The sequence below is a fragment of the Phycodurus eques genome, chromosome 20, assembly GCF_024500275.1.
Source record: "Phycodurus eques isolate BA_2022a chromosome 20, UOR_Pequ_1.1, whole genome shotgun sequence".
Taxonomy (NCBI): Eukaryota; Metazoa; Chordata; class Actinopteri; order Syngnathiformes; family Syngnathidae; genus Phycodurus; species Phycodurus eques.
Window position 1 is genome coordinate 1929457 of NC_084544.1, and position 23164 is coordinate 1952620.

The window sequence follows — 23164 nt, forward strand, 5'->3', positions numbered from 1 at the left end:
CTAACTACGGGAACGCGCCGAGGCGTGCGTGGCACCTGGTCGATCTCCATGAGCTTGGGGAAGGCCCCCGGCCACTCGATGGCCACCTTGACGGTGTCGGCGGGCGGCGGCATGGCGACGGCGGCGGCGGCGGCGGCGCGGGTGCTCTCGCGCCTCCTCCTTCAAAGCTGGAGGGGGGTCATCGGCAACTGCAAAAACAGGAAACGCACCCGTGTCACTTCCTCCTCGCACATTCGCCGGCGTGATTTCTGTCCGAATACAAAATAGGAAAATATTCCAACATGCGCAGACAAGACAAAATCATCGAGAGCGTGTAGCCCGCAGCCGCCGTTTGCGGTCGTCTTGACCTTAACCGCGCGGCATTTTATGCTAATTCCTCCACACCGACGCCTACAAAAACATTCACAAGAGCCCAAAAAAAAAAGGCACAAAAAAAAAACCCTGGGACGCAAACGTCCGGACTTTCAATTTCAATCAGCAAATGTTCAACTGCTAAAGTCGCAGCAGGTAAAAGCTGTTTTTATATACGGACATCAATAGAAAAGCCAGCCCCCCCCCCCACCCCCCGCTCAAAAATAACAAACAAAACAAAAAACATGTTTTTTTTCCAAAGAAAACCAGCTCTCTATGATATTGTGCTTCATAAAAGCCAAAGCCAGACTGGAAAGCCTCGTTTTAAAGCCCGACGTAGGCTTGAAACCTTAACCTCATGTATAAACATTCGATTGAAACCTTTACTCCCGTTTAAAACCACAAAACAACTTTGATAGCTTCAATTGAAAGCCTAACCTAGGCTATAAACCTAACTGTAAGACCTTAACCCCGTCTTGAAACCCTTAGTAAAACCGGAACAGAAGCATGGTAGCTTCATTTGAAACCTAACCCCGTCATGAAATCCTTCTGAAAACCATAACGCTGCCTTTAAACCCTACTCGGAATCTGTGTGATCTTCCAACCCAAGCGGCGCGGCGTTAAGCGTGACTCAGCCCATAATAGTCCGCATGAGCTTTCTTGCCGGCAGCCGTCGCCATGGCAGCGGCTGCCTCAATAGCGCCGATGCGTCTTTCTTTCCGACGACGCTTTGTCACGACCCCCACGTGCCCCCCCCCCCCCAAAAAATAAAGTGAGTCACTGCTCCGCCTCGTCGCACGTCTTCATCGTTCGACAACACCGGGCCGCTTGATGCCCTACTTCGACCGTTAGCGCTGCCTTCAAACCCTAACCATGGCTTGAAACCCGAATTTCAAACTAGAACCCAGGAATGAAACCCTAATTATCAACCCTGCCAATTGCCAATGAGAAACTTCGCAATTGACTTACCTGGAGAAACAAAGGAAACTTATTATTATTTTAAATGTGCTCATGTGGATTTATGCTAATTATAACGGCCGGTATCAGATAGCGAAGGTGCGACCACAGCGAGGTCACAAGAAGAAAGCGAGCCGGTGTTCGGTTGCGGCGACGGTCCTCGTCGACGGGTTCCAAGCGGCCGAGAACGCAGGCGCGCGTTCACGTGGATGGTTCGAAACTTGTCATTTCAGGCTACTCCAGAATCGGAATCAGGATGATAATTATTATTATTATTATTACTATTATGGCACTGACACAGGGACAGGTTTGTGAAAACCTAGAATCTTGTAAAAAAATAACATTTAATAAATTGACTTTTAATGTAAAATGACTTTCTGATTTTCTTATTTTGTCTTTTAAAAAAAATAAAGAAAATAAAAAATAAATAAAAAAACAATCACAAAATGTTCGGATAAAAGTTACTATATGCGTTTATTACAACAATGAAAACTTTTTTGTAGCAAAACGATTTTTTGGTCAATTTTATGGGGGAAATTAATATTTTCCTAATAAAAGTACAAAAAAACCCAAAATAAAGTAATTAAAAAAAAAAAAAAGCCCACCATCTTTCACTGATGCTGCACAAAGTCAATCAGTTAAAACAAGTCGTGTTCTTGCGTCGACGTCAATCAAGTTGCTGGTCGTGCTTGAAAATAAACGCAAACGCGTCCACAGCTTCAAACCACAACATCTTCAAAGCCCCAGAAATCGACACAAATATGTTTTCATCTTATTAAAAGTCCACAACAAAATCCAAGAGTCTTTTAAGTGGTGTGCTGGCAGCATTTAAGAGAGAAAAGGAATAAAGGAAAAAAAACAAAAAGAAGAAGAGAAAAGAAAGGGGTACCCGCCCTTCATGTCTACAAAGCGTCAGTGGGCGCAGGGGCGCGCTCGAGGCTTTGAAAAGTGAGCCGGCAGAAAAAACAGAGGACAAAGTCATCCCTCCGCTTTCGCACGAGGGCTACGAGGCGCTCAAGTCGCCCCCTCCGGCCGGCCGCGCAACATCAAAGACGCGCAAAAGGACACCGAGGGCCAGAACCTCCCCGCCGGAAAGGCAGGTAGACAAAAAGGAAGGGAGACAAAAGGCGGAGAAAGAATGGAGAGCGGAGGAGGACGAAGAGCTGCCAGCTAGGAAAACAATGCAAACAACAACAACAACAATGCCAAATACAAAAAGCCCACAATCAAGTTTGCTCGCGCGCAAACGGGGACTTTTGAGCGGACACGGTGTAAAGCTTTCACACACAAGGAATGTGTCCAATCTTCTGCTCCATCCATCCTCTGAGCCCGCTAATCCTCACAAGGGTCGCTCGCGGGAGTGCTGGCGCTCATCCCAGCGATCTTCGGGCGTGCGCCCTGAACTGCTTGCCAGCCAGTGCCGGCAGGGCACATAGAAACACTCACATTCGCACCTACGGGCAATTGTTGCAAAATGTTTTCCCTCTAAAATTCAAATTCAAATCTTTCCTTCTAAACATGTTTTCTTGCAAATTTCTGACTTGAGAAATTAAAATGACGATTTTTTTGTGTGTGAAATTCTGAGTTCATTCCTGTTAAAACTCACTTTTTTCTTGCAAATTGGAATTTTTTTCTTATGAAATTCAGACTTCTTCCTCATGAATTGGTGTCATTTTGCTCTCGAATGAGACAAAAACGAGAAGAGAGCGAGCACATTTTGAGAGGTTGTTGGCAAAGCTCGATCGCCCTATTCACAGACTGCACTCGTGCATGTCGGCCACGGAGACGCTCCACGCTTTGCTTTCTAGCTGCAGGTACTTAGGAAATTATACATTTAGATGAACGTTATTATATATATATATATATACACACACACACACACACACACACACACACACACACACACACAGTGATGCAGACTTTGTATCGGTCTGTTGCAGTAAAGGAGGAGCTAAACCGAAAGAACACGATCCCGGATGCAGGCGGCCGAAAGGAGTTTGAAACAACGTCTTTCAGCTGGCCCGGGAACGCCTCGGGATCCCCCCGGAAGAGCTGGACAAAGTGGCTGGGGAGAGGGAAGTCTGGGCGTCCCTGCTAAAGCTACTGCCCCCGCGACACGACCTCGGATAAACGCTAGAAAATGGATGCATGGATGGATATATACATCTAAAAAAATGAAACAATGCTACATGTCTCAATGTAAGCTAAGGTTTCAAAGGAAAGTGAAAGCTTTGAGTTGTCAAGAAAAATGCAGTTGTCAGAATAGTAACAATTCTGTATGTATGGTATATTATATAGTACATAGTATCATTTTGTACTAGTACATTGTAAGGATTAAGAGCTTGAAAACAGAGCCGGCGGCTGCGCTCTGAAACCGAGTGTGGAAAGGTGGCGAGTGTCACAAGGGCCTCGCTACGATGCTGCAAGCAGGATATCCTGTCAAGAAAAGAAAACGGAAAAAAAAACACGTATGCACGCACGCACGAGCGGGAGAAGCTTGCGAGAGCCTCCGAACCGCGAACACGATACTAAAAGCAGCTGGCGACCGTTCCAGCTGCCCGCCGGGAACAATAGTCGGAACAAGACTGCGCGTCCGGCCCGACTTAGCCGCGAATAAACTTTCCGGTTTAGACTAGATCCCGCGTTGACGCCGCATTTCCAAAAGGTTCCGCGCAGCAAGTATGCGCGCGTCGTCCGCCGGACGGCCGACGTCTCGATTGGGGGGGCGAGAGGGCGGGCCTGTGGCGGCGTGTGGACGCGCCGCGCAGGTCGTACGCTAGCAAACTTGCGTTAGCGCCGCGCTAACCAAAAAGCCGACGTCTACACACACCAGTCTTGTTAAATTAAGATTTCATAAAATTCCATGAGCATTTCTCCTAAAATATTTCCTTTGAAGACTTTTGGCTCAGAAACATATGATTCATTCTATGAAATTATAACTTCTTAATTGTAAAAGGAAGATTTTATTTGGTAAAAGATATTTGAATAAAATTCAGAAATGTTTAGAAAAATTAAGAATTATTGTTAAATATATGACGTTTCGCATATTTCAGAATTGTGCTTGTAAAATATTTTTTTCTTCAAAGTCAATTTTCTCAAAAAAAAAAGTTTTGAGAAATTATGTTTTTCTTGTAAAATCAAGACTCAGAAAATTATGGCCTTCTTGAGAAATTACTCCTTTTTTAATATTAGGATTACTTTTTTTAAATTGTAAAATTTCTACCTTTTACTCGTCAAATTATAATTTTTTTACCTCATGAAACAAGATTTTTTTTTTCTCAGACTTTTTGTCGTAAAATTCTGACTCTCCCTCTTAGAACTACATTTTATTTTTATTTATTTTATTTTTAATTTTAATTGTAAAATTGCGACTGTCACAAAATTGGAACCATTTTCTTGTAATTTTTTTGACTCTCATAAAATAATATCTCTGTATAATCAAGACTTTCTGTTTATTTTCAGAAAATTAAGACTTTTTCTTGCAAAATTAGGGATTTTTCCCCTCATAAAATTCAGACTTTTTCCTTGTCCACAAAATATTCTTGGACAATTAAGACTTTTGTTGTACAATGATGATTATTTTATTTAATTGTTTTCGTTAAGGTGGACGACTGGTTAGAGCGTCAGCCTCACAGTTCCGAGGACCCGGGTTCAATCCCCGGGCCCCGCCTGTGTGGAGTTTGCGTGTTCGCCTCGTGCCTGCGTGGGTTTTCTCTGGGCACTCCGGTTTCCTCCCACATCCCAAAAACATGCATGAATTGGAGACTCTAAATTGCCCGTAGGTGTGACTGTGAGTGCGATTGGTTGTTTGTTTGTATGCATGTGCCCTGCAATTGGCTGGCAACCAGTTCAGGGCGTACCCCGCCTCCTGCCCGATGACAGCTGGGATAGGCTCCAGCACGCCCGCGACCCGCGTGAGGAGAAGCGGCTCAGAAAATGGATGGATGTTTTTTGTTAAATTATTACTGTCTTGTAAACTTGGACTTTTAAAAATATTCTTCTCATCTAGAAAACATTTTTTTTCCTTGTAATATTAAGACTCCTCTCATAAAATTTACCTTTTTCTCATTAAATTGTGACTTTTTCATGTAAAATGGTTTTTTAAAAAAAAATTTTTTTTTTGCTTTTTAAAATTTTATTTATTTATTATTATTATTATTATTATTTTTTTTTTTTTTTTTTAAGTATGACGTTTTCTTGTGAAATTATATTTTGTCTTGTGAAAAAAAACATGTCTCCTATGATTATGCCTTTTTTCTTCCAGCAAAATTAAGATTTTTTAAATAGCCTTTTTTTGTCATAAAATTATAACGACTCTCCTAAAATTGTGAGCTTTTTTTTTTTTGTAAAACCCAGACGGCAAGTGGACTCACCGCAACCGCGCCTCCTGGTCTATTCCAACCTGCTCAAAGGATTCAAAATGTTCAGCGGATAAACAAACTTTTCTGACTCGGTCGGTGCCGACATGCTAGCGAAAAGGCGACCGTTTGCGCCGAAGCCGCACAGGGCCGAGAGGGGGAAGTTGGATTCGTCAAGAAAAGAGGAAACGAGTCGGCGCCGGCGCACAGACGAAAGAGCGACGAGGAAGTGTGACGTCAGTAGAAAAGAATAGTACAAAACAAAGCAGCAAAAAAAATAAAATTAACATACCCTTCATTCGGCAGTCGCGGCAAAACCGACGACCGGTTCAGCACAAACACCACGATGACAAAAAACCAACATGTGTGCAATTTTGTCACTTTCTTCTTTGTGAAATTATGACTTTGTGACTTTTTCTCATTTTATTTTTCTCTTGGAAAATGACTTTTTGAGTAAAAGTGAGTTTTCATAGAATGAAACATTTATTGTAAAATGAAGGTATTTTTCCTTGTAAAACGTTAACGTTCTTGCAAAATTAAGACATTTTCTGAAAAATCACTTTTCTCGTAAAGAAAAATTTTTTTTCTTGACTTTATTCGTCGATAACGATCTCTTTCGCTTTGTTGTAACATTACGATGTTACACTATTTACAAATATGACGGCAACCTTCCCAATTGTAAATTTTAAAAAAATATATATTTCTTGTAAAATTCTGAAACTTTGTAAGATTGCGACATCCTAAAAAATTATGGCTTTTTTGTGGGTAATATTGTGAGTGAATATTGTGTGCTACTTTCCATTTGTCCATTTAATTAAAAAACACTCCTTTTCAAAAGACCCGCAAGAGTGCATTAGTTTTAGTACACATTTGTAGTAACTTTGAGAAAAGAAGGAATGAATATGTTGATAATGTAACGCAGGTCCGTGACCGTGTCTGTTCAAACCACTTCGGCACTTCAGGTGTCTTACATAATTTGACCATGAGAAACATTTTGGGTTCCCCCCCACGTTTAAAAATAACATAACCGCCCCGCCGCCTTTACGTAAGCGCATATCAGTCGACATCAAGGTCAGCGGCGGGGGAAAAAAACAGGAAAACAATGTAACAATTAGGTGTTGACGCTGGAAGACTTTCGCAGCTATCGTTGGTGGTGTTAGCCTGGAGGCTACGTTAGTCTGAGGGCGCGCGCTTCTGCGCCTCGGCTTCTCAACCGCCGGCTGAGTGAGGTCAAAACAGTTTTATTGAGTCCACAAACTGTGAGTTCCTGATAATACTGAACAACCTGAACTTTCTTACTAAAACATTCATACATTAAAATGCATTCTGTGTCGTTTTATGGGTTATTGTGCACATAAACTACATGTCGTTAGCCTAACAGCATACCGTAATTGCCTGTTATTTTTAACTTACTGTCACAATATCAATAAAAAATACAAAAGGACATTTTCTTTGCTGTGAGACAATACAATTTTCACACAATACAAACCGATGTTTTTTTAGTGAATTTTATTATCGAGATTTATTATCAATGAATTAAGACCCTTTTTTCAGCAATTTCGTCAGCCAAAACACAGACGTGTGCGAACTCAAGTGTGAGTGTTACTTGGCTTTAGAAATTCGATTCTGGAAATCATTCAAACAAGAAGCGTCAGATCGAAGCGTCCTGATGACGCGTCGAAATAATTAGCTAGAAGAATCGGGCCTACTGATCGGAACAAAGATCTGAAGAAAGCGGCGAGACTATTTGTCCAAATGTTTATAAAAAAAAAAAAAAAACAAAAAAAAAAAAAACATTGAAATATGGTGCTGTAATCAAGTGCTGAAACAAAGCACTGAACAAAATTAATTAAATGTAATAGTCACGTAAATGCAAAGACATAAACGCCAAAGCAATTTTTTGGGCTATGAACCTCCTCAAGGACCAACTTGCGCAACACCGCCACCATTCAGTTTCCAAGCGTCTCTCTTCTCATTATTGACAAATCTATCGTTCAAATCAGTAACCCATCGCTCGGACAATCAACCGACTCGCATTCGCGTCCATTAGCACGCTTTTAACGAGCTAACTAAGGCGCCACTGTGTCATTCAAATGTCCCCTCGCTCGTCACTTATCGATCTGGAACACCGCTGCAGCCGAGCGGTTGACAAGCATTAGCCTACATTACCGCCGGCGTGACCTTTGATCTTTGGACAAATCAGACCGAGTCGATAAATGCAACTAAGAAGCGACGCGCTGCCATTAAAAGGGACGAGTGAATATGTCCTGCCTGCCTGGGTTGTGACCCCATTAATTACTTAAAGGCTCTTCTGTTAATTTTAAGGTGCTCCCCTCAGGCCACTATAAATATGTGAAATGTTGGGGGTGGGGACGACGACAAAAGGAGTCACACACAGCCCTGTAATGCCACTTTGCTCCTCAAGGGGCTCCTGTGAGTCAGTGCGGAGTTTGATAGACTCTCATTTTGGGTCTATTCCTTGTTCCCGAGTCGAGTCAAATGTAGTGGTAATGGGTGAGGGGCGGGTGCGACCGGGTGGCAGGTGTCGAAGCGCCGCCCACGCCGTCTGGCAGGCGACGACGTGTCATCTGCAGCAGCGGAATCAAAGCTTGTGAATTATGAATTAAGACAACGGCCTGTTGCCTGTCTGTCTGTCAACACAAGTAAAAACAAAGCTAAACAACAGTTTATCAATTAAGAACATTCTGAAAAATACTAATTAATTAATCATTAACCTTTTCAATTAATCCATCAAGCAAATATAAAAAAAATACTCAACACACTTTTATTAACTATGGAAATTTGGATAAATACTAATTAATTCATTATTATTTTTCCTAATTAATAGCACAAGGGCCAGAAAAAAAACCAACAGAAAATATTGGATACCAATAATACAAAATTATGTGGAGAAACCGTTTTCTATAACTGATGTGACATTTTGGCAGTGGTGAAGAAACTAATTATGGTTTGCCCAGCGGGGAGCCCCCATTCCCCCTCATCCCATATTATGCCCCGAGAGGCACACCCCACCCACTTCCACTCACTGATCATTGCCACAACAATGATGGAGGACACGCTTCAAGGGATGCGCCACCCCGTAAAGGTTCACAGGATCCCCCTGTGTGTGTGTGTGTGTGTGTGTGTGTGTGTGTGTGTGGAGGGGTGGGGTGAGATAGGGACCACACAAAAACAAAATAAAAAAATTCAGTCCGGTCATGTGACCAAGGCGGGGATGAATGGGTCTTTTTGGTTGGGCGGAGGAGGAAGTCATGGACACAGGTCAAAAGGTTCCATTGTGTGTGTGTGTGTGTGTGTGTGTGTGTTGCATTCTTCATTCACAACACGAGGGGAACAAAAAAAAAAAAAAAAAAAACACAAAAAAAGTAAAAACGCCTCCATCATAAAGCAGCATCCTCTCACGCCCCCGCCATCACTGCGAGAGTGGACATTGACAACCACGCGAAAGCTAACTTTAGCGCGCTTTAATAAAAGAACGGGGAAAAAAAGCCAAAACGCTCCCGCAAAAAACGAGGCCTTCATTGAGGAGAAAAAAAAACAAAAGGAAAACAGGTCATTATGACTCGCTCTACTTTCCACATTGTGTAACCATTCAAAGCATGCGAGTGCAGAGCAAAATCAATGGAAGCTCCTCACCGACGTAGCATCGCGTCTGCTAGCTTGCCTACAAATCCAAGCGCTGACTCCCATGGATGATTTTTTTTCATCAGGTTTGAACAAAAATGTTGCAAAGTGTCAAGACAATGTAGTAGTCGTGCTCTCTATGCCGCAATGTGGCGTCAGTATCACAACAAACCCACAAAACTAAGGTACACAAGAGCGCATCATAAGGAAGCAACGTAGCGAAATGTCGCAACGAAGAGTCGCCGTGAAGCGATGGAACTTCGCAACAAAACATGACTGAACCAAGCTTCACAACAACGCAACATGACGAAGCGACACGTACGTGTGATGCAGCGGAACGAGGCGCTGTCGTGACGTCATCGAACTGAGCAAGGCAACCAAACTACAAAACGTAGCAACATAGCCATGTTGGAATGCAGCACCGGAATGAAGCGGCGTCAACGAGCGGCGCAACTGTGGTTTGGAACGAAGCAACACAACGAAGCAACGAAACGTTGCAACCAAATGCAGCGACATTACCAAGCAGCGCAACCTCGGTTTGGAACAAAGAGCTGTATCATTCATAAACAGCAACATCCCAACTTTTGTTCCATTCTTTCACCAGATGATCGCGTAATGGCGGCACGGCGCGGCGCGTACCTGCTAATTAAGAGGCGGTGGCGGCTGCTGACAGGTGCGATGGGAAGGAGCGTCTCCATCTCCATGATGAGATGGCGTGAGTCTCCCGGAATACAAACGCCGTGGCCTTGATGCCAGAACAGCGCCGCGGCTAACGGCCCAAGTTTGGCTCACTTCCTGGCCCGCAGCAGCACACGTCTCGTTCCGCTAATGCCAACGCACATGCCACACATCAGGCCACAAACAACATTTGTTTTGGCGCTTCACAATTTGTGAGCGAAATCCGTCACAATGTTGGTGCTCCACCTCAAGGTGAACTTACTGAAGTAAAGTCTAAATTTAGAGTGTCATAAAATTAAGAATGTCAAATAAGTACTGTAACATAAGTATATGTAATTTGAAGTCAATAAAACGTACTTTGTATTAACTAGTCATCTGAAGATGTGTAAATAAATGACCAATGAATTATTTATTGATGGTTAAGATCATATTTAAGATTCAAGGACATTGTCGAAAAATGAAATTTGACAAAATGAGGATTTCCTTTGTTTACAGCACGACGCATTAGCGTCACGTGTCGATGCAGCCGCCGGCTTTGAAGCTAAAAGGCTAACAATGCACTCATGATTCGAAAGATTTTCCAATGTTGTTGAAACGTCAAGAACGTATCTGCACACGCTTGCAGCAAGTCGGCATGTGCGGCGTGGCGTTAAATGGGACGTGAGCGATCGGTCATCCCGGGTCAGAGAATTTCCACTGCAAACGCAGACGGGATAGGTCGCGCACACGCGTGAGCTGCTGGTTTTCCCAGCATTGAAGGATTTCTTGGACAAGGGCAACATTCCAGCATCCTTGGAATCAATGGATAGTAAACTTAAAGGGCTTATATGGCCCGCAGCTACAATGGCACTAACCACGCGTGCTAACTCGCTGCTATAAGTGAAGCCAATTTATGTGCTTAAGCGTGAGGAAGTCAAACACTAATGTTTCACTTCAGTTTTAGCAGTGTTAGCCATGTATGTGGGAACGGCATAGGCAAATACAGAAGTACAAGGAAGCGTCGTAACAAGGTACTATGAATGCTCTGTATTAACTATAAAAAGGAACAGTAACAATGGGTCAGGACAAAGCATAGAGATGAAGCATCGCATCAAAGCGTTGGAATGAAATATGAACAAAATGCGACGCAATGGAGCGATGTAAGAGCTTCTCAATGAAGCGCCGAAACGATGCATCACAATGGAATCGCATAACGGTGTGACAAAACGGCACATTTAGACGAAGCGACGCAATGGAGCGAAGCAGCGGCGCGACGCCGCTCAATAAAGCGACGTGACAACGCTTCTCAGGAAAGCGTCACAACGGCGTGATGTAACGACACTTCGCAATGAAGCGTCCCAAGAAGCGACGTAACCACACTTAGCAATAAGAATAAAGCAACGCAACGAAGAGCCGGTCGTCCCATTGCCTTCTAGGACCGCATCTGCACACCTCGCTTGTGGAAGGTAATTTCCCGCAAGTAAACAAAACTAAAAACATGGACAATTTAGCTTGATTTCATACGTCACAAATCAGGAACTGATGATCCACCGAAAACAGAGAGGTGCGTGGGACAGGTGCAGGGGGCGCGCCAAAACATGTATGCCAAGTGAGCGCGGACCGCGTACATCTCTCATTGGAACCTTGCTCTCCACTTAGTTAAATTCCGCAGCTGAGGGGATTATCACGTGCACTGAAGCATGTAATAACCCAAAGGTCATACCACCATCATCATCATCATCATCATCATCGCAACTGCCTATTTAATAGCTTTCAAACTGTGTCGGGGCTCGGAAAGGGGGCCACCGGGATGCTTTCCTAAATGAAGCTCGCTCCCAAGTGCCAGTCTGCCAGTCATCGTGGCCGAGCTTCCCGCCGCCGCGTCCCATCCACCCCCCGCCGACTTTGTGCGGCAGCCTATGCTCAGATGCAAAAGAGCAGGGAGGGAACATTTGGGATTGATTTGTGGCTATTTTTACTCGTCCTACTTGAACCGAAGGGTTCAGACGCACACCAGAAACAAGCACTCTGAAAATCTTAACCATGAAGGCTCAATGGTGGCTGAGGTCTCACGAATGAGTTTGGGAATCCCTTCATGAATCAATCAAAGGCCTACATCTTAATTATCTATCACCGCTTTATGCTTTCATTTGTGTGTGAACAGTATCGTTCGGGGGCGCGGGGGTTCGGCAATAAGTGAACAATTGGGTGCCGGGAGTTATAAAAGCCCACGTTAGCACACTCGCACAATGGAGAAAGTTTAATAAAAGGTAAGCAGAAGCCTTCTCTCTCCCGGCAGAGTGTTGATGAACTCGCTTTACTGCACTCTCGACCAGGGCAGACAATTACTCGTCTTATTAAACGATAACTCAGGCGAGCGGGCGGGCCCGCAAGCGGCGAAGTCATGAGCAAAAGCTTGTGACCTAGTTTATGGCGCGTCATCAAGTTTCGCTGCCATGCTCCACCCACACCCAATGACCGAAACTTTCTCGCACTTCATGTCGCTCACCTCTCTAGGGTATGCGATTCAAATTTGGTGGCAATCCAACGAACTCTATAAAACAATGAAACTTTGAAGTACCCTAAGTTGACCCTAAAATGTCAGCGCGAAACTTCCTGAGCCTTTTTGAACACGGCCTCTTGAGACTGTTTCGTGTGTCTACTCAAACGAGACCTGTCTACCAAAGATGGAGTTGCTAAGTAAAACTCGCTGAGGGGTCTGAACTTTAAAAGCAAATGTAAAGTGGGATACAGAGCCAAAATGGTTCCTTCAAAGCAAAATGGCCAACTTCCTGTCTTTTAGGGCATGCAGCTCTCTTGTTTTTTTTTTTATATAAACGTTTACTCTTGATAGACACGCCTACTAAATTTCACGTTGCTAAGTGGAATTTGAATTGAATTTTTATTTTATTTTTTTAAACATTCTAGAGGCTGCTAGTGAGCTAATGGTTTCTTCAATCCAAAATGGCTGACTTCTTTGGCTATTTTGGGCATGGATTTTTGAGACCTTTTTGTGGGTCTACTCATGATAGACACATTTTAAATGTATGCTATGAAACTGACTGAATTCTTTAAGTCAACGCCGACAGTAAAATATACGCAAAAGTGCTGTGACGGGATGAGCTAACAACTATCGTGACAGTCGCAAGTGAGCGGCAACAAAGGAGTCACTGTGGCCGAAACGGACACACGCATTACACACGCATACACAGACACACACGCACGGCCAGCTGTCTGCACCCGTCTCCTCCCACGGACAAGTGCCAACCGGCCCTCCCTTTCCAGTTCCACACACACTGGTGCACATCTTTCGGGTTTCCAGGAACTGAAGCACTTGAAGTGTAGAATGCTAACAGTGGCTAGGCTAACGTATAGCGAGACAACAAAAAGTGCTAAAGGCAATCAATGAAGAATGTATATTTTGCCCTTTAGTTGGGTACTATTTCAAATGGGAACTGATCAAATGCTAACATGCTAAGCGTTGGTATGCTAACATAGCAAACAGGCACAAAAGGTGCAAAAGCAGATCAAAACGTATTTGACAACACGGCCTGGTGGCGGGTATTGTTTCAATGGGCTGGTGAGAAGGGCGAACATGCCATCAACTGCCCGCACACGCACCATCATTGACACGCGCACACGCACGCGCACACACAGTCATTGACACATGCACATGCACGCACATACAAACACACTCTCATTGCCACATTCACGCACATACAAACACACTCTCGCTGCCTCACATACAGACAGACACACACAAACTTTCCCTGCCCACTCAGGCACACACAGCCGAAGTGTCTCATGCGCACACACCCAGTGGCCATCCACGCCTTTCTGTGGGCTCCGTCAGCCGTCAATTAGCTGCAGCCGCAGCCTCCCAACTTTAGACTGCTACCCTATTATTTATTGATTGATCTCTAAACCCGGCCGGCCGCACACGTTTGAACATACGTTACACGCGTGCCAGCTCGCCCTCCGTGCCCGGGCACGGCTAACGGTGGGCAAGGGAAGGGGAAAAAAACAAAAAACACAAAGTGGGTGTGGGCTGGTGCAACTCAAATGGGGCGGACTATTTACGGAGTGTGGGACTTCAAGGAGGTCATTTTAGTCTCTTTGTGGGTTAACTGGATGACACACACACACACGGAACACAGACGCACAAACTGAGACACACACAGACACACACACACAGACGAAAGGAAGCGACTCCTTAAGGCGTGTTTAGTCGCTGCGGGTATGATGTCATGGCAATGATGTCATACATCCGAGCGCGCCATGTGCCGTATTGCCTGCGGCGTCGAACCATCGACAGCGCTTCTCCTGGCGAGGAGAGGCGGGTTACGCCCTGTGCTGGTCGCCAGCCAATGGCAGGGCACGCATAGACGAACGGTCCCGTTCACACCCAACGACACTTTGGAAACTTCAAGATAGTAACGGGGAAAAAGAGTCACCGCCCACCCCCCACAGGAAGTGGTCGCCAGTTGTGCAAAGCGTACAATTTGCGGCACTTTCAAATTACAATTCATGTTGTGTGCGCTTTATTTTTAGAAAACAATGTAAAGCGGCAACTTCAACTCACTTCCCACAAAGACAAGCCCACTTTTATGTTTTAGGGCACCCTTTGAAAAGAAAAAATATTGAACAAATAGGATTACGTTATTTGTATTTGTTTTCCATCAATAGAAGGGTTTCTTTTATTTTTATTTCTAAATTTAAATTTAAAGCACTGTTTATTTCTGTCCAAATATATATTGTATATTTTTATATATATTTTTTTAAATGATTGTTGATTTTTAGCTTATTTTTTTTTAAATATTTTAACAAAAAAAAGAAGTTAGTTTATAATTTTTCCATTTAAAACTATATTTTTAGATTTAATAATAGTGATGTTTATTTTTGTCCAAATATTTTTTTGCCACAAAAAAAAAATATTTTGTATACATTTTAAAATATATTTTTAGTATGTTCTTTATTCTTAGTGCCAACTTTACATTTTTTTTTTTTTTTAAATCTTAATTTTTCAAAAACAAATGTTTATTATGGTGTTGTTTTCCATTACAAAGTAAATAAAGTATGTTTAAAAATATTTTCATTTGAAAATATCACATTGTTTATTTTGCTTAAATGTTATTTCAAGTTGAAAATAAATCTAAAAAAAAAAGACATTCTTCATGATGCAGTTGTGTAAAAAATACATTTTAGAATTTTTTTTTTTTAAATAAACAATTTTCATGTTTATTTTTGTTTCAGAATTGCTTTTGTTATTGTTAATGCTTTACATATGTATTAGCAAATTTTGGGGGGCTCAATTTTTTTTAAATGATTGCGGTTGCGTCATTCCGAGACCTGTTCCTAATATTTTGACCCTGAGGCATAGCTAAAAAAAAACAAAAAACATTTGGCGTACCTAATGAAGTGTCTGTGAGGAAGCTTCGTCCCATTTCACTTCCTGCTAGCATTTTCTGTGCTGTGATGTGAAACCGCCGCTCTGCACTTCCTGCGCTTCTGGGAAGCAAGTGCTAAATTCTGACGTGACTCATATGCAACAATTCAAAACACACGAGGGGAGGCATGCAGGGGGGGTGGGGGGCTCGGGGATGGGGGGGCTTTCCCTGCGGACAACAAAACAACTGACGCAGCAATGCGGGCCGAAGGCGACGCTAGCCTGGCGATGTCTCACGCGGGGCTGAGCCAGGTGCCGTGCAGATGCGCCCGGGCCGCAAAAAGAAAACAGGACACAGTTTGTTTACAAAGTAGGGAAACGTTGGGAAAAACGCACGCCAAGGCCAGCGAGAGACGTGTCGAGCATGTGACCTTCCCAACATTTTCACTTCACTTTTTACAAACATCACAAAAACTGAAGAGACAGCAGCTGATGTCGCTTTGCTTCAAATGTGGCTATCGCAAGGTACAATTTTGGCGCATCAGCCAAGTTTTATTTGCAGCATAAAGAACAAAACAAATCTGGTTATTGGATATTTTAACATGATATTTTGTGATAAAATTAAATGCCTGAAAATGCTAACCTTTGAGGGCAAAGTTTGGATATTTTGCTTTGAGCCAACAGGAAGCGTTCATTTTATGTATGTTTCCAAGCCTGAAGAAGTTAAATTTGACATGCAAAGTTTGGCTATTTTAAGATAAGACACCGGGGAGCGTTCATTTCACATTATGATTTAGAGCATGAAAATGCTAATATTTGGCAAGGAAAGGCTTCTTTATACCCGCGCGGACGGCGAGCGCGCTGACGTCACTGCGGCTTTCCCTCGCGTAGTTTGCCTTTATGCGCGAGCGCAACCCACGCGCGCCGTTTTGAAAATTGGTTGCAGTTCTCCTCCGAATCGGGCGTGTCACTACGGCCGCTATTGGCTAGGACGCCGCAGGGTGGAGTTTCCTCTGCATTTCCGGCAGCCGCTTTTACTTTCCTTTCAGTAACAAGGAACAACGCGACAACAATGGCGACCGCGACAGAACAAATGGACCTAGATGACCAGATGATACGTTTAATTATGCTGGAAAATCGACCGAGAAGGCGGCGACGTAGATGGTATGTAGAACCGAGGGGCACGCAGAGCACGTCATCACAGCATGTGACCAAAACGGACCAATCACGAGAGATGATCTACGCGCTATTTTTGTCGGGTGCGCGGCAAGCGACGCAGAGGGGCCGCGCGGGGCAATTCGTCGGGCACGTGATGCAATGCGGGCGTTGTCGGCCGCGGGATTATAAAGAGGCCTGAAGGCGAAGGAGTACTTCAAATACACTGACACAGAAAACGGTCGTCAATGAAAAGAATGAAAAAAAATAGGAAATCGAGAAGAATTACATACCTTTTTAATAATTTGAAATCAATGTCAAAATTGTTGACGTGTAAACAGCTCAAATTTGCGATACGACATCAGGGAGCGTTACGTTGTTTAATGCAAACGATTCACATGGAATTCAGCGTTTTGGCTTTGGCACACTTCAACATCCAAAAGCAGATAACGTTGAAATATTTCTTCCAGTTCAAAGTGAGGAAGGGTTCCATTACTTTTGGGGACTCTGAAAACGCTAACATTTCAAAAACGTGAAATGTACTGTTTACATGTTAACTTCGAAAGTCTGCGATACAATGTCAGGGAGCGTTACGGTTCATTTCCCCCTAAAATGCTAACATAAAAAAATAAATAAATAAAAAACGACACTGTTACTATTTAATTGTTAACCCCGAAAATCTGCACCCATAACTTCAGGGAGCATTACGCTTCATTTGACCTGAAAACGCTAACATTTCAAAATTCTTCCGTTATCTTTTAGTGTAAAGCAGTGAAAATGGAGAAGATCGTTCAATGTCAGCATGTTGGCAGTTTTTTATTGCATTTGCTGGTTCACGCTTCTTCTGCGTAGTGTGACGTTTACAGCATAGTTGCCTATGTCAATTAGTAAAGGTATCTGTATTTTACTTGAGTATTTCCTTTTTCCCGACAAATCTTTACTTTTACGCTACATTTGAAAACAGACTTCATTTTCTACTCCCTAATTTGTCAAAATAGGCTCGTTAATTTAAATTACCTTATCATTTGTGTGTAAATGGGGGGAAATGGTGCACAACTTCCTTGGTGGAGGGGAAAAAATTAAAATAAAATCCTGCCAGCTAATATAAATTTTAGAAAGAGATGGCACTACGAAGGTGTCCTTGTGTGCAGTGATTGATTGCGACAGTGAAAAGGGGGAGCCGCCGCGAAGCCGTTCAATCCGAGGATTCCCCGCTGGCTCGTCAGCGACCTTGACGGATGACCTTCGCGCGTGGCTGCGACTCGGGCGAATGGAAAACGCCACGGGTTCACGCGCTTTTCGCGTCAACGTAACTCTGAAAAGAAAATGCCGTTTAAAGCCAATGAGCTGGAGGCCAATGAGTGAGGACGTCTGTTTGGGTGTCAGAAACGTTCGAGGCGAAGAAGGCGTAATTGTTTTAGAACCCCAGGTTTAAAAAAAAAAAAAATTTTTAAAAATGCATTTAACACAGAGTCACACATACAATGGAAGAGCAACTAAATAGTGGGGACAAAAAAGATACACATTCAAAAGAGTCAGCAATAGGATCACTGTATCAGTTTTAGGACAATTTTGCCAAAAGACGTCAGGGGGGTTTAGCCGCTGGGAGGGGCAAAACATTGCCAGGTTACACAAATAATTGAAAATACACAACTATTGGGGGGGGGGATTTGAATCTGAAAATAATACAAATACATTAGCCAAAGAACACTAATATCTGACAATACTAAACTATGAGCCAAAAAAAAGATTACAAATATATATATTTTTTTAAAATACGGTCAAAACTCTAAAAACGTTCCCCAAAATATTTGACAAAATACAAAAGCATTTGATAAAAATAAGAAAATAATACAGAAAGTTTATTTATTATTATTTTCTAATTACAAAAATAAAGTGGAAACAATATCCCAGTCCCCATGCTTCGTAGCATGTAAACATTAGCATCTGTCTATGTTTTCATGATCGTAGTCGTTTCTTTTAATTTACCGTAAACCTTATTCCTGCACTGCGCTAGTATGAGAGTCAAAGTGGAGCGCCGCAAGCTCTCAGTGGGATGACGCCAAATACCACAAACACGCGAGAAGTGGTAGTGAACACAACACCCGCCCTCCGCCCCTTCCTCCCCCAAATTGCCCATTTCCAGCACTGCAGTGGCACAGCTGGAATGCAGCGAGACGTATCACTTTCCGGGGTCATTCCGGGCCCCCGCTGACGTCAACGCTCGCTTATCCTCACGAGGGGGGACGCGACCATTTTCCCGTGTTTTCCATTATCGCGGATCATTACAAAATGTGCACTTAATGCGTTGTGCTCCCCAAATTTAAAGCTCACAACGCGGCAGCATCTCGTCAAGATGACCCACCTGCTGTTTGGCTGACCCAATACGGTCGCTCTTTTTGCCTCCAGTGGGAGCAATTAAGCCAGGCTGCGAATGAACGTACCCTCAAACTGCCAGCAGCGTTCAAAAGTTGCTTTATTTGTGTGGAGTCAAAAGTAGTTGCTTGAAAGTCACACGAAAAGATGGGAGGATGGTGAAGAGGGAGGGAAATGAGTTCATTAAGATGGACAGATAGCGTGCCGGGCTCATATCAAGGGGAAAACAATTTACATAGCTGCCGCCTCTGGGAAGCCGAAAATGTAAAGCGGGGAAGCCGACAGAGACGCGGGAGAGATGCTGCTGCTGCTGGGGGGGGGGGGGGGGGGGGGGGGGGGGGGGGGGGGCACGTGAATGAAAGTCAGATATTGCGAGAGTGGAAGCTAATGAGAAAAGATAACAAGCTGAGTGGCGAAGCGGGTGGGGGCCCGGCACCATTTTGCGACTGAACTCGAGTGTTTTGAGGAACGCTGTTGTCGTTTGAAAATGCCAACGTTTGGTATTCAAGTGGCGTCCGGCGTCGGAACTGTTTACCGCGACTGCAAAGTGTTTTTACTAACGTTAACGCCGTCGTTTTGACCGTTTGTTGTAAGCGCTTGAAAGTGCGAACATTTCAAAACGGGTCTCGAATTAGGGCTCTCGAAAACGCTAATGTTTGGGATTAAAGTGGCATCTCGCATTTCAACTTTTTATTTACCACTGCTGCAACCCTGAAATGTTTTTAGTCTTGTTAACAGCGTCGTTTTGACAATCTATTGTTGGCGCTTGAAAATGCCAACATTTGAGTTTAATTGCATTTTAGCATCTTTACTGCCCATTTACTGATACAGCAGTATCGGAGTAATTAGTAGCGGAACTGTATCCTTTTGACAATTCATTTATGACAACATTTGATGTAATGCCTAACAAAAAAACGCTAACATTTGTACTGCGTCTCAAATTGGGGCTCAGCAGATGTGCAACATTTTAGCTTCCGATCAATTCATTTAATGGTACTGCAATGACTCAAGTATTTTTAGTCACGTAGCTTCCATTTTGACCATTTGTTGACATGACAAGCCACTGAGGTCTATTTTAAAAACTGCAAACAGGTTGGATTAATTTTTTTTTATATGCCGAAATGACATTTTTTTAAAACTAGGTCTGTAAATGCAAAAAAAAAAAAAAAAAAAAAAGAAAAAAAGAGGCAGGATTCATATCAAAGAGGCCCAGAGCCAAGACATAAAATCTGATTTTATGCAGTTTGTTGCACTGTTGACAAAGAAGTCGCATACAACCAAACTAAAATCTGACTTGGTTCTGATTTTTAACGTGGCGAGATGATGATGTCATCATGTAAACAAACAGCCAAAAGGGTCACATTTTGTTTTCCATTTTAAAACGCCACCAGACACGGTGTTGCAAACATATGGATCATATTAAGGATGTCGAAGCGGCCCACAACCGAAAACAAAGTCTACATGCCTAAAGAAATTCTATTTATTCACGATTTTTTATGTAAATAAGACTACTGCAGTTCTGTTTCTATAACAGCGGGTCAAACAAATAATAAATCAAAAACGAATGCATCACTAAAATACTTGTTCTGATTTGGTATAAGCAAATGTTGAGTACAACAGTTTTCAGTGAAAAACGGTCTTGTGAATGTCACAATCGAGGATACAACAATTACCACGTAGCTACATTAATTATACATGTGAAATTCTAAACAAAACGAAAGCTATCAAAAGGATGATTTCCAAGTGTTTTTCCCCCAAATGACCTCGCCCCCACCTGGCCCGGCAGGCACATTACAACGTTCCTCCACGTTTCAGTTCAGAGAGATTTCAGTTTGTACTAGCTCGCAGCGGTGTAATGTTTACTTGGGAGGGCCGACAAATAAAATATTTAACTTGAGTGTAGCTAATAAATCTGCATGCATTCCTTTTGACGTACAGCTCCCCTGAGCTCGGGGGGGCGTTTCATCTGGCACCGCCCGGACGAAACGCTGAGCTACCGGCTGAAGCCACGCACGTACGCGCGCGCACAGCAGCGAGGAGCCCGATTTAACGGAAGAGCGCGAGATGGATGTTTCTCCGCTTTACGGCCAGACGCGGCTCTGCGGGCTAAAGGCGCGTCACGCTCTGCCGCAAACATGCGAGCCCCTCGGCTTCGAAGCCCACGTTGTAAGCTTGCATCTCCGATTTAGCCGCGCCAAAACGTAGAGGGAATGTGACGCCGTTTGCAAGTTTGACTCTGAAAACCACAATAATGAACATCCCGTTAAAGAACCGCAACGAGACAACTCGAATGAGTGCAACTTGTGAGCCAACGCCAGATGCCGCTGTGGTTTGTCAGTCAAGAGTGCTTTCCGCAAAACAAAAATTCCCCAGAAAACATTCCACATAATTCTAGCCTAATAGCAGAGTTGCCTCGGTCATATTTGAACGTTCTTGGAAAACAAGAAAAATATATTTTGAGCAAGCACCATGGTATTTTTTTTTTTTTTTTTTTTTTAAATCAATATTGTAACAATAAGTTAACAAATGACTTTTGCAATTATGCTTCAAGGCTAACAATTTGCCTTTTTGGGCGAATGTTTTTGCACTGCTTTTGGAATATTTGTGCGTTTTTCATCGAGTAGTTGCGTATTTATGTCTTGACGAGTCCACTCGCCTCGATTCAACCTTTACAGACTACCATCACCTGGATGACTGACTAGCAATCTACACTGACAATTTTTAAACATACAAACTTTTGAACTGAGATTGTGACAGTAGCTTAAAGATGGCATAGGCAATTGCGCTATTACGCTAACAATGCCCATCACTACAATCGACAAGTCCCAACCAGTGTGCCATGAGAGATAGCCACAGGAAATGATCCAATTGTTGTTGTTATGCATTTTTCAGAGAAGAGACTTTTGATTGGCTACAATAAATTTAGATGAAGGGGCTACAGCCCCACCTGTCTCTCTGGTAAGCATTTGAGAGCTTAAAAATGTACTTTTACAAGGTGTGATATTGTTTTTTGTACATCTGGGCGCCCCTGAAGGCTTCTGATTGGCTACTATGGATTTAGCGTTTGGGGCAACAGCGCCACCTGTTGTTCTGGCATGCACATAACAGCTTACAAATATGTTTTCACATGAACCAATACTGTTTTTGGACACCGAAGTGGGGAAAATTATGTTTTTGAAAACATTTGCATATATTTGGGCATTCTTGAAGTCAACTACAGTGTCACCTGTTGCTTTGTCATCCATTTTACAGCCTGGAATTGTAATCTTATACGTTCACCCATCATTTTTGAGCACTGAAGTGTACACGTGTACATTTTGAGGCTTGCCAAAACATACATCCCGCCTTGCGGAGTCATATTTTTCAATTTAACAACATTTCCAAAGAAAAACAACGAGGCACTTTCGGCTTCCTGTTAAGGTCCAGATGGGTGCGTTTGATTGACAGCGTCTCAAACACCTGTGCATCTTTTCAGGGGGGCGGTGTCACCATTTCGAGAAAATCTGACGCATTACAAACTTTGAGTGCACCTCACACTCGGATGAAATACGTCCACGTGGCTAGGCCATTATTAAAAAACTGCGTAGATTGTCAATAATAATAATGACAATGAGGACGACAGAAACCCAGGCGGCATGACGAGCACGCACGGTAAAAAAAATAAAAAATAAAAAGGGGAGGTGGGGGGGGGGGTCAACGCACCATTACGCATCTCTTTCATTTGCGCAGAGGCAGGCGTCAACTCTCACACACACATACAGCAGTATAAAACAATAAAACACAACTTACACACAGCGTTTCATTCGAATGTCACTTGGAAAAGTCACACACACACACACACACACAAAACACACACGTAAACGAACGCGCGTCTACGAAAGCCGTGGAAAGCTGCAAAACACGTGCACGCGCCAAGCTCGCCATTGCGCAATGTTTCGCCACAAAGGAAGAGAACACTTTCCGACGAAAAAGGCGAGAACGAGCAGAAAAGCGTTGACGTACCTGCTGCGGCGAGGACACTTCTCCAACTGGACTTGCTTGTGTGATTTTGCGTGTGCGTGTCTCTCTCTCTCTCTCTCTTCCTGTGTGTGAATGTGTGTGTGGATGCGGACACTTCCTCGTCTCTTGCGCCCCCTGCAGGCCGCCGCCGTCACGACAACCCCAAAGCAGCAGCTCTGTCAAGAAGACAAACACATGCAGCGAGCATTGTGTCGTTTACGTTTAAAAAGCCAATAAGTGTCCATTGCAAAGCACTGTACGAAATGGTTTCATTTTGCAG

At 43.4% G+C, this 23164-nt stretch overlaps 1 protein-coding gene across 6 annotated transcripts in view; it reads right to left on the reverse strand.

Annotated features, from left to right (window-relative positions):
• The window catches only part of elmo1 (engulfment and cell motility 1 (ced-12 homolog, C. elegans)), a 46813-nt gene extending 23834 nt beyond the window's left edge, over positions 1-22979 (reverse strand). For 4 of the 6 annotated variants that reach the window (XM_061664925.1, XM_061664923.1, XM_061664924.1 and 1 more), the window contains exons 1-2: positions 5682-5825; positions 36-188 (exon numbers count right to left, since the gene is read on the reverse strand). In XM_061664925.1, the coding sequence (XP_061520909.1) occupies positions 36-113 (78 nt within the window). In that variant the 5' untranslated portion in view covers positions 114-188; positions 5682-5825. Of the gene's footprint in view, positions 1-35; positions 189-1913; positions 1938-5681; positions 5826-22887 lie in introns of those variants that run through there. The other 2 variants (XM_061664921.1, XM_061664922.1) reach the window with 2 other exon arrangements.
• Between the last annotated feature and the right edge of the window lie 185 nt (positions 22980-23164).